The sequence below is a fragment of the Spermophilus citellus genome (genome assembly GCF_964194105.1).
Source record: "Spermophilus citellus genome assembly, chromosome: 12".
Classification (NCBI taxonomy): Eukaryota; Metazoa; Chordata; class Mammalia; order Rodentia; family Sciuridae; genus Spermophilus; species Spermophilus citellus.
Genome location: NC_138198.1, coordinates 1,587,901 through 1,600,545, shown reverse-complemented (window position 1 = coordinate 1,600,545; position 12,645 = coordinate 1,587,901). Strand labels below are relative to the sequence as shown.

General features: G+C 47.3%; 1 protein-coding gene across 4 annotated transcripts in view; it reads left to right on the top strand.

Moving 5' to 3' along the window:
- The window catches only part of SYK (spleen associated tyrosine kinase), a 90,447-nt gene extending 80,446 nt beyond the window's left edge, over positions 1-10,001 (top strand). For all 4 annotated transcript variants that reach the window (XM_081263308.1, XM_081263307.1, XM_081263305.1 and 1 more), the window contains 3 exons: positions 3,409-3,549; positions 4,660-4,772; positions 7,008-10,001. In XM_081263308.1, the coding sequence (XP_081119434.1) occupies positions 3,409-3,549; positions 4,660-4,772; positions 7,008-7,080 (327 nt within the window). In that variant the 3' untranslated portion in view covers positions 7,081-10,001. The remainder of the gene's footprint in view (positions 1-3,408; positions 3,550-4,659; positions 4,773-7,007) is intronic.
- The last annotated feature ends 2,644 nt before the right edge of the window (positions 10,002-12,645 follow it).

The window sequence follows — 12,645 nt, the reverse complement described above, 5'->3', positions numbered from 1 at the left end:
AGTCACAGCATATTCAGAGGGTCTGTGTCGACCAACTGGAAAGTGCAACAGGACTTGTCGCCAAGTTGTTGGGACCAGTGTCACAGAAGGATCGACTCTTTAGGTCCCTGGAAATGCCCAGGGTTCTCATAAATAGAGAAGGCACCCTGAACGGTCAATGAGTGAGTGGCAGAACACAGGGGACGGGGTGGCTCCAGACACAGGCTGGGGGGTGCTGTGGAATCTTCCCTGACTGCACCACCTGCAGTCATCAGAAAAGTCCCCCTAGAGGACAATGCCCACCCATTCACCCTTTTTCTGAGAGGCGGTACGTGACTCCGGGAGGTGGCTAGGGGATGGCGGATGTCAGTTATCTTGGGAATAGAAGCAGGCACCGGTTGAACTTGCCTGCCCCAGGGAGAGTATTTGTGACTCGCACCTGCTCCCACACAGCCCCCTCCTGGTGCCATGGCTCATAAAGCACCTGCCCACTGGGGTGCAGGTAGGACCTGAGCAACCTGAGACAGGAGTCAGCAGGAGCCCATCTGAAGGCCCAGGGGAAACAGCAAAGTAAAGGGCAGTCTGGAAGGAAGGGCACCAGGACACCCGGCAGAAGGAAGAGCCTGGTAAAGCCGGCATCACGTTGAAATGCCATGGCTAATAGAAGAGAGAACAAGTTCTAAAGGAAGACATGGGGAAACACACATCAGAATGTGCATGCTGTCCTCAGTGTCTACTGCTGCTGCATGAAAGACCACTGCAGACTCAGTGCAGGGAAAGACCAGCCAGCGCCCATTTACTGATACTAAGCTGGTTGGGCTCAGTGGGGACAGGGTGTTTCTGCCCCGCCCAGTGACTCAGTTCACTAAAGGACCTGGGGATCCAACTCCATTGTGCTCATTCGTACAGCTAGAGACTGACTGACCACAGCCTGTGGCCTGGGACCTCCACTGGGCTGTGGGCCAGCACGCTTCTGGGTAGTGCCTCCTTGTGGCCCTTGGGCTTCCTTGCAGCATGGCGGCTACAGGAAGCAGGGTCACTTTTCCCTGCTTCTGTTGGTCACTGCAGCCATAGCTCACCCAGATTCAAGGGACAGGATGGACAGATTCCCATGATTGGGAATGTTGACAGGTTTTCTATTTTGTTTTCCCTGCAGAGTCTGTTTCTTGTAAGTTGCTTTTCTTTTCTGTTTTGATTCGTTCTCTTTTAATCTTTGAAGCTTTCTGCAAAGATCTAGTAACCTGCTTGTGCTTGGATGGGTCCCTTGAGAGGAAGAGCAACATACAACTGGTGGTCGATTTTAAAACTGCCACAGATATTAGATATGAATGTACAGTTGAGGAGCAAACCAGCAGATCTCTGAGAATCAGAGAAGGAGAAAAAGGAGGATACTCAGAAGAAAGGACCCTGTTAGAAGCAGTGAGAAAGGACCCAACACCACTGAAAAGATGGAGATAGGGAGGCTTTTTAAGAAAATTTATATGTATTCTAATAATCGAGTTCAGGAGGCCATAAAGCTGGCAAAATAAAACATGAAAGAATCAAGAGTAAAGTCAGATCACAGAGAAATGATAGGAATGGAGGCACATGGGCTCCGCCGCGCATGGCAGCCTGCTCCGGGCGGTGTCACAGCTGTATTCACAGTGCCCTAGATCCACAGCTCCCCACAAGGACAAACATAAACACTCAGTGTTGTGCACTCTAGCAGGAGCGGATCTGTCACAGCAAATCCCTGGAAACCATCTTGTGTCCTCTCAGTAGGAAGCTGGCTCCGTGAGTCCTGACAGCTTCTTAGGAAGCACACACACTGCAACTTTCAGAAGTAACATTATTTTGCACGTGTCAATCTAGAGCTGTGTCCAAGATGCATGGTTAAGTAGGGAAATTAAAAGTAAGGTACAGAATACACATGCCCTAGTTTTATAACCAAAAAAATACATATTACCCGCTTATGCTTGTATCTAGATTGTTCTTGAAAGATACACCAGATCCTATCAAAGTTGCTTGTATCCGTAGAGAAGCTGGAGCTCATAATGGAGAGAGACTGACTTTTCAGCATGTTTAGGATGTGTTAAAGGTTTACCTGGTTATTGGTTCAAAATTCAAAATGAACTTGAATTAGCACACCTGACTGCATGGTTCACAACATTGAAAATCAGAAAATGTAAAAATAATGCAGCACACGATTAAGACAGCAGTATAGTTGGTTGTGTAATTTTGAGAAGTCTAAGGGTATCCTATCGTCTCCATAGTGACATCCCCAGATTGCTACTGCTGACCTACATCAGTGAAATGAAATCAATTTTCACTGAGATCATGTCCCTCTCACCACCCCAGGGAGATTTTGTTCATATGAAAGGGAACATCAGGAAGTGACAACAAGACTCAACAGTGTACCCTACTAATCCCAAACCCTCCAGGGCTTCCCTATGCACAGTTTTGATCTTCTTAATACTACTGGATTTTTTTTTAATTAGGAAGTTTAAAGCATTTAATTTCCATTTTTTAAATGGCACAGCAAATAGCCTATGCTAAAATAATTAGCATTGGCTTAAAACTACAGACCAACACGTAGTTGTAGTTGAATATGCTTGTGAGCAGCCCAGTGTTGGCATGCAACCTTGACCTGACACTCAGGCTTGGCTGGTCCATTGCCAACTTCATGCTCCATAAAGCGGTATGCAGCCAAGAGGTGAAAGAAAAAGACAAGAAAAGAGAAAAAGGAGTGAGCAGTTTGACAGTTTGACCCAACCAATTCTTAAAAATATACATTTAAATCTAAAATTAGTGCTTAAAGTTTTAAGACTTCATAGGATTTTAAACATTTATTTCAGAGCTAAGGACATGGTAGAGTGCTTACCTGGCATTCATGAAGGCCTACGTTCAATCCCCAATATCACCAAAAAAAATTGTGTTTTCATTCCAAATATACACACACATACACACACATGCACAGAGTATTGTGTGAGTCATAATCTTCATTTTAAAAATTGTGTTAAAATGCATGTAACATAAAATTTACCACTTAACCATTTTTAAGTGCATTGTTTGGTCATGTGCTCATGTTGTACAACTTACCTTCAGAACTCTCTACATCTTAAAACTGAAACCGTATCCATTAAACTACTTCCCACTCTCCCCTGTACATCTCCTGAATATGACTTCTCTAGGTCCTTCTGAGTAAGCAGGATCACACCGTATTTGCTGTGTGGCGACTGTCGTATTTTGTTTAATGTGATGCTCGTTGGTTTCTCCCGTGCTGTAGCAGGCATCAGAATCTCCTTCCTTTTAATAGATGAATGTCTGTGCAGATGACATTTGGTTCATCCACCTGTCTGCTGATGGTCACTTGGCTTGTGTCCAGGTTTCCGCTAATGGGGATAAAACCCTGGTTCTCATGGCTTTTCTCTCCCTCTGCTTTGTGTTCAGGCCCAGACCCACGGGAAGTGGCCCGTGAAGTGGTATGCCCCCGAATGCATCAACTACTACAAGTTCTCCAGCAAAAGCGACGTGTGGAGCTTCGGCGTGCTGATGTGGGAAGCCTTCTCCTATGGGCAGAAGCCCTATCGAGTGAGTCAGCCATGTCTACACACTTCCTTCCTAAACTATGTGGCTTATAGAAAGGATAAGCACCAGATTATCTGCCCAAGAACCTGACAATCATGAACTCTGGGCACCCTGAGTCTCTTCTTACCTTCTGACAGTGGTTATTAACATGACCTCATGACCTGAAAGGAACAGTGTATTTTCTTCATGGTGTGTCACACATATAGATATGCATAAAATATCCAGACCGTGTTTCACTGGAGCTAAAATATAAACGATGACTATTGACAGTAACAAATTTACAGTTCATTTACACTTCTCAGATTTTTTTAATCAAAGTGTAATATCAAAAAGTAGACAGATCCCAAAATTCAGCTCAATGAGTTTTCACAAATGAAGCACACATGGAATCAGCCCCCAGATGAGGAAATAGAGCAGAAATCCAGAATATCCTCATGTTCTAATCAGCTTTTTGTGGCTGTTGTTTTGTTTTTGTCGCTGTGATTAAAATACCTGACAAGAACAACATAGAGGAGGGAAATTTTATTTGGGGCTCACCATTTCTGAGGTTTCAGTCCATAGATGGCTGACTCCATAGCTCTGAGCCCAAGGTGATGCAGAACATCATGGCAGAAGAGCATGATGAAAGAAAGCAGGTCAGAACATGGGAATCAGGGAGCAAAGAGAAAGAGAGAGAGTTCTGCTCACCAGGGACAAAATATAAACCTCAAAGGCACACCCCCAGAGACCTACCTCCTAGGTACACCCTTCCTGCCTACAGTTACACCTAAGCAATCCCTATTGGTGAATGAATCCATCGAGCAGGTTAGGACTCTCATAACCTAATCATTGCACCTCTGACAGTTCTTGCATTGTCTCCCACATGAGCTTTTGGGGGATACATTGTATCTAATCCATAACACCCCATTCCCTGTTCCCCACATATAGCTCTTCCCCCAATCTGTGTCCTGGATCTAACTTCTAACCTCATAGATGATATACCCCTGGCTTGTGACTTAGATAACTGACAGCACACAGCCCATACTCTTTGGTGTCTTGGGCAGGGAGGTGGTTATTTGGGTTTGTTGGTTGACACTGTGTTTCAAGAGCTCCTGTGTATTTTGCATGTCTTAGGGGATGAAAGGAAGTGAAGTGACCGCCATGTTGGAGAAAGGAGAGCGGATGGGGTGCCCTCAAGGGTGTCCCAGAGAGATGTATGACCTGATGAACCTGTGCTGGACATACGAGTGAGTGCCCAATACTGCTAGCCACTTACCCAAGAGCTATGGAGGATGATGGCATCACTTGGCATGAAGGGGAAGCACAAATTCTACCTTGTCAGGCGTCAAGATATGCCCTTTCCTAAACAACAGTAGGGGAGGGCCAGGAACTGTCCTCTTTAAGATACAGTCAGATGTCCCTTAGCGACATGGACATGTTCTAGGAATGCATTGCTGGGTGACTTTTGTCTTTGTGCTAATGACATAGAATGTGTTTACACATACAGATGTCTCCAGTGTCACTAGGCGGTATGATCTTATGGACCACTAGGTGGCGTAAGGGATCCTCGCTTCTGCAATGTTGGCTGCCCCATCGGAGAGCACCCCTGGTTCTACAATGTATTAGGAGATTCTCCTGATCGCAGATGGGCTCCGTGTCAGGGGTCCAGCAGAGCATGGCTCAGGGTCACCACATAACAGTCGCAGGCTACCTAGCACAGGCAGAGTCAAAAGTCAATCCCTAATTCTGGGTGCAATGCGTTTTCCTTCCCTGATTACCTCCCACACAGCCCCTGAGCAGAATTCAGGTGCATTCAAAAAGCTTGAATGGCACCTGGGAGCCACAGGGCATGCTCTCTTAAGAGCAATCTGTGGGCCCAGAGGCCAGGGTTTGAAGAGCTATTAGCTTCTCGGGAACTGCTGTTGAAATGTTTGCTATTCCAAAGATATTGGCAGTACCATTTATTTTGATGCCATTTGACAAAACTACCCATCTTGGTTTTGCAGAAACCGCTCTTATAATAGAGACTCTTGGTTTTGGGGCATGTTCTGTGGTTGTTCCCGTGTGTCTAGACTGAACGAGGTGGAACTGCAGCTGTCTCGGGTCCAAATGGTTAAATGAGGACAGTTGTATACCGCTTAACCTCAAGTTCTAGTTTACCTACTGGGCAACTTTAACCACTTGCATTATAGTGAAAAGTATTGCAAAATGAGAAAAATAACTTCTAAGCAAGGATAGTCTCAAGGCTGTAAGAAACACAGTCATCCCTCAATGTCAGGGGTTCCCCATTCACAGGTACAGCCAACTGCAGATCAGATTTCTATAGATGGAAAATATCACGTCTGCACTGAACGTGTACAGACTTCTTTATCTTATTGTTATTCCTTAAACAATAAAGTCCGACTATTCCCACAGTAAATACAATTTACATCATATTAGATATTGTAGGTAATTTAGAGGCAATTTAAAACATACAGGAGGACATGCCTAGGTTATATGCAAATACTATACTATTTTGTAGAAGGGATTCAAGCATCCTTGGACTTTGATGTCCTTGGGGGTCCTGGAACCAATTCCATGTGGTAGGACTGTACCCCTAAGGGTTCCATGACCTCTGCTCCTGTTACGGAAAGCAGAGATAGCTGTAGATGTCTTTTTAGAGATCAAGATTGCAAAAATCCTTAACCCGTAGTTTGCTTACTTCAGCACCTCACTGGCTCAAAGAAAGGCCTGCCCTGTTAAGATTTGCAATAGAGAATGCTTGGGTCTTTGTCTCAGCCATGAAAAGAGGGAAATTTTGCTGGTCCTGGTGACGCTCTCCTGTCACCCCAGCAGCTAGGAGGCTGAGGCAGGAGAGGGCAAGTTCAAAGCCAGCCTCAGCAACTTAACAAGGATCTAACTACACAACTTAGCGAGATCTGCCTTTGAAAGGGTAGGAGGGAGGCTGGGGATGTGATTCAGTGGTTAAGCACCCCTGGGTTCAATCCTGGGCACCAAATAAATGGGGGAAGTTTCAGTAAGAACCCATATAACATCCCCTATCAGAAAACTGATGCATGTTCAGCAGGAGTGTGGGGAGGAGATGGCAGCTGTGTCCATGTTTTTGGACTTAAGAAAATCGAGTCAGACACTACCTACCTGCACCACCTTCACCTGTGAGGTGTCTTCAGACACGGTGCTGGCATCACCAGGAGATTCCAAGAACTTAGGGTATCAAAGATTCTGAGTTCTAGTAAAAATTTTTCTCTAACTTCAAAGTGGACATGAACCCCCCGGGGATCTTGTAAAAATGTAGATTGGGGTTCTGCAGGTTTGGGATCAGACGGGATCTATTTCTCAGGGGCTGGGGATCACCCAGTGATGGGCGCAAAGACCCCAGGGGACCACCAGGGGGCGCAGCTGCTTGAAATCTGGGCAGGCCCCAGCTTGGAAAAGGCTTTTCACAGGCACCTTGACCCCCACCTGGTCTCTTCCCCTTCCAGGGTGGACAAAAGGCCCGGGTTCGTAGCAGTGGAGCTGCGGCTGCGCAATTACTACTATGACGTGGTCAACTAACAGCCCCGGTGCCTGCCCACAGCTGCCTTCAGTCAGAGGAGCCACCTCAGGAACATGCCATTTCCAGCCTTTCCATCTCCAGCTGCTGGGGGAGAGAGCCGCCCCCGGGGGGACATGCTGGTGACTTCTTAAGCAAAACCTGCCCTAGGACTCACCAACCGCCAAGCCAGCGGGGTCCCACAAGAAGACAGAGGACATGTGGACTGGAGGGGCTGCCAGACGGGTTCGTGTCCTTTGTCTGGGTGGGTTTTGTGCCGACGGATTCTAGGATGTTTCTAAATTCCTTTTGTGTCATTCCCGTTCTTGGGGTCTTTGGGGTTGCAGAAAGCCCTGGAGACCTGAGGGCAGGGCCCCATGGCTCCAACCCAGTTAGCACTGACTTCGGAAATGAAGGAAGGGGAGGGAACGGCAGAGGAAGCCGACTTCCCCTAAAACATGACTCTGACAGCCCAAGACGGATCCTTGGCCAGAGAAAAGCTGTCCAGATGAGAAAGTGCTTGCTGTGAAGCCTAAAAAAGAAAAGAAAAGAAAAGAAAAAGTTCAGCCAGAACAATTTCTAAGCATGTAGCCAATTAATGAAATAACACACCAATCACTAACAATAATAAGCCTAGGTCTGGCTTTTGCTCTCTGGTATGGGACAGAAGCATCATCTAGATGAGAAATGAGGACTGTGGGGGTAGATCAGCTGAGGTTACATCTTGTGAAGCCCTCTCCCCTGCAGGTGGTCTTAAAAATGGCTCTTCTGTGCTTTTATGGAGACGAGTGAATGAAGTTCTGCATGGAAATTGCATAGTGGTGTCAGGCTGCCCTCATCCCGTGTCCCATCAGGGGCAGCAGAGTGATCAGGCTGCTATCTACTGAGCATGGGCCAAGCTTCAAGATGAAGTTTACCCTCTACCGAGGGGCTGCAGCCAGAATTCCATCTTTTATTTAAAAAAAAAAAAAACAATCCTGTTTTCTGTTGCTATAACTGAACAGCTGAGACTGAGAAATTTATAAAGAAAAATTTATCTCTCACACTTCTAGAGGCTGGGAAGCCCAGTTGTCAAGGTGCTAGCACATGGCAGGAGGCTTCTTGCTGCATCATAACACAGCAAAGGCATCACGTGAAGAGAGAGCCACGCCAGTTGGAGTCACTCTTATGAAGCCACGAATCCCATATAACCCCCATCCTCTTGGCCCATTCTAATCCCAATCACCTCTCAAGGTCCCACCTCCAAATACCATTAACATGTGAATTTGGGGATTAAATTTCCAGTCCATGAACTTCGGGGGACATAGCCACACCAGAGCAGAGGACAACATGGTGGCCAAAGCCATCAAAAGAGGAGTTTCTAAAAGAGTGTGTCAGTCATAAAACCAAAGACTTTGATCCTCACCACAGATAGGCCTTATTTGTGACTGAGTGTGACCTTAGGTGAAAGATGCAAGACCTGAGAATTCTGTTAGTCTTTGAATCCTGGACATAATGTTTGATCTTATATAAATCATCACCCACTAATACCAGTCTTGTGGCCCTTGAAAGTTAAAAAGCTATTTATCCGGTATTCCAATGTCTGTAGATATGCATCATCGTGGACACATCTTCACATCTGAGGCATTTTAAAGCATACACATAGCCATGGAGGGCAGAGGAAGCCCTGTTCCTAACTTGAGGTATGAAGGAAAGTAGCCATCAATACCTTTGCTTAGCCAAAAAAAAAAGACATGAGCTGTTGTGTTAGGAAATGTTTAGGAACCAGCCGCACTTTTTGGAATTGTGCTACCTGACCATTCATTCATTTCATTGAAGAGAGGATCCCCATGTGCTGAACTCACTGAGCAGATCCTCAGAGCACATTTACAGTCTCTGAAATTACAAAGATCAGTGAGGAAGGTCTCTGTTGGTCAAGCCATTGATAGATTTGGATCATGACAGGGAGGGTTGGATGTGCTGGATTTGGTAAAGTGATGAGTACTTCAGAGATGGACGCTCTGCCATTGAACTCTTGAGTCACTTCACCCTAAGTGTGTCTTTAATAAAGGCCACCTGCTCCTAGGAACATAGATGCCCATGTGTAGCAAACAGGTGCTGTACTTCTTGTCTTTTTTTCCTAGTGTGAATTTCTGGCATCTTTGGCTACACCCCTCCCAGGAGTCCAGGGCTGACACTCGTCTAGAATGTGCCTGGGGAACTGGGATGCAGGAGCCTTGCTCGCTGTAGAAGGTCATGTGTTCCTCTGTCCTGAGACTATCCAGTGCCTCTCCCCTGGGAGAACATGTTCCTGTGTGCATAGGGTCCACTGTGGCCAGCCAGTGAAGTTAAATCTGTGTCCTACCATCAGGAATAATTTTCCTTTCCCCTGGGGTCACAAATAGAGAAAGGCAACCTCATTGAAGAATTTAGACTGTGAAAAGGGTTAAATTTGGAAAGTGGGGGAAAGATCTCCAAGTCCTTCTAGAACTTCTATCCTGAGCTGCGTTTCCACTCGCAGGCTACCCCTCTGAATGTTCTAACCCTCTGTTTCCCAGGGAGCCGGGCTCATTCCATGTGCCGGTCACCTTCTGGTCCTTCTTAGTAGGTACTGACTCCCCAGGCCACCCTGGCTGCATCCCATTGACTGTGGATGCCACGGATACCTCACCCCCCAGCACAACCGAATGTCTCTAAGGCAGAAACAAACCTCCGTCCAGTGCTTACGTCATTGCCTGTGGTTTCACCTGAGCATGTTCTCTGCGCACTCTCATCACCCAATTGCTGGACGGTGACTTCACATGGTCGTCAGCCCCAGTGACTGCAAATCCACTTGGATTTTCATTTGCAGAGGTGACTGCTGGATATTCGGTTCCCCCAAACTCCCAAAGAGTTCACTCCACCAGCATTTTGCATTCTTTTTTTTTTTTTTTTCAGAAGAGCTACATTTTGTCACCGGATATTTGTAACTGTGATTTTTTTTTTTAAATAAAAATTTAAAATTTGCTTTGTGACGACTTTCATGGAAGTTATTGGGATGTGATTGGCTACCCTGCCAGATAGCATCAATGAGCATTGTCAGATGTGCAGCATGTTTTGTAAAATGTTGGGTCCCCTGCCATGTAAGCTGGGGACGGGGGCCTCTGGGAACTCCTGCTACACAGGAGGAGGCCTGCCAAGGAGGACCCTGTCCCACCAGAGTATGTCTGTCCTTTCTTCATGAACTGTGGATCTGCTCAGTGGGGACTTGGCAGCCCACACCAAACCAAGGAGAACCAGAAATCACCAACGAGGCCAAAGCAGGAGTATAGAGCATGAGCTTCATCTTTGTCTATGCAGACAGCCTCAGAGTATTGGGTAGAAGAGTCCTGATCTCCTATTATAAAGGACATCTCATACACACACACACACACACACACACACACACACACACACGCACGCAAAATACATATATGCATACATATACAAATAGACTGCATTTACATACATGCATTCACTTGCATTTACAAAGCCTGCATACACATGCACATATATATGTGTGTGCCCATGTATGTGCACACATGTACACAGTATGCACATGTGTTGCATGAACACATATGAATGTATGCAGCATGCACAAGCAAATGTGTGCACATACGTTCACATGCGCATACTCAGACTCTCACATATATGCAGATGTGGAGGCAGATGCATGGCACATATGGCACAAGTATCATATAAACATAGGCATCACACTCCAAATGCTTGATGCATACGTGTGCACATATACACAGCACAGCCATATGTGGGCCATGGAATCCATGCATGTCACAGGAACATGCACACATCCTCATCACACACACTGAACCTTGCTTCAAATAACCACTTAAACATCAGTGGGACACCCATCCTGCCCAGGGACACAGACCCGCATCTGGGTTGATATCCTCCCCTGCTTTTCTGGGTCAAGTATTGGTGGGACCCCATGCCATAAGCTTCCTTCTATGGCCCACTGGGGTCCTCTGCTCCTGTCCAGTCCAGGGAGAGGTTAGGAGGGAATGATGGTGTTGGTGGCCCAGACCCTCGAGATGGGAATGACACAGAGTGGCACTGGCCCTGGGGCTGCTCTTGCATGCAGAATGTGTGGACAGAGCACCTCCATCGCTGGCCTGGGCAGGTCATGTAAACTGAGCCTCTGAACTCCACAGTGGAGGCGAGGAGTGCCTACTCTGGCACACGCAGATGCCAGTGGCTGCCATGGTGTGTGCCCACGCCATGGGCTACCTGCCGGCAGGAATTGTGTGGACACTGGCCTAGGGCTTTGAGCCTCCACCCCAGGGGAGCAGGGGGGCCCTTGCCACGAGGTGGCCATTTCTCCTGACAGCGAAGGATGGCTTCAGAGCTCACTTAAACTCCAGCACAGAGGCTCCGGACTCATGCCCCCCTTCTGGAGACGGGGAGGGGGCTTCAGAACAGGTTGGTAACTGTGTTCTCATTTGGGGGAAGACGAAAGTGATTTGAAAGCACCAAAGCAAGTTTGGGGGTTTTGAATTCTCCTTTTTTCCTTCTGGGTGAACATAGCCTTGTTCTTCCTTTGCCTGGGCATTGGCTTTGGCCTCAGGCTGGAAATTCGTCCCTGCTCCAGGGAAAGCGCATCTTACTGAATCCTTGTTTGTGTGAGTCTGGGGTTCTGTCTCCAGGGCCTCCCTGCTCATTCCTTCTCTATGCCCTGACTCTGCAGCATATCACAAAGTGTCTGCCAGGGACTGTGGGTCTGGGGGGCAGAGGGAGGCCATGCAAGTGTTTCCTTGATTCAATGACTTTGAACATGCCATAGAGAATATTCCCAGTGAAGCACTGCAGCTCCCACGGGCCTACAGAAAGCTCTGGGGAGTGAGGACTGTGACCAAGGCCATTTCATGAACTGTTTTCTAGCTCACCATTTTCCAGCCTTTGTCCTCTGAGCCACTCGTGTGCTGCATGCCCGTCAGCATGGTGGACAGAGGGCTTCTGGTGCACCAGGGAGGGAGAACCGTAAGGACACGGTGAGTGAAAATCCAGTCCTTTCCTGTCGGTTCTCAGGTGGTGGTGACACGAGGTGTCAGCTTTCTGTTGCTTGACTAAATACCTCGGAAAACCCACTTAGCAGGAGCAAAGCCTTATTTGGCTCACAGCTTCAGAAGTCTCAGTCCATGGTTGCTTGGCCTTGGGCCTTGGGGCTGGGGTAAGGGAGGGCATCATGCGGGAGCCTGTGACAGAGGAAATTCCTCACCTCAAACACCTGGATGCAAAGAGAGAGAGAGGCAGGGGCTGAGGTCCCAGTGTCCCCTCCAAGGACACACCCCCAATCACCTGACTTCCTCCCACTAGGTCCCATCTCCTGAAGGTGCCACCACCTCCCAGTAGCAACACAGGCCGGGGACCAAGCCTCCAACCCATGGTCCTTGGGGGACACTTCTGATCCCAATTATAGCACATCATATATCCTCCCTCTCTCCCCTTCTCTCTCTCTCTCTCTCTCTCTCTCTCTCTCTCTCTCTCTCTCTCTCCCTCTCTATCTCTCTCCCTCTCTTACTCAATCTCTCTCTCCCTCTCTTACTCAATATCTCTCTCTCTCTTACTCAATCTCT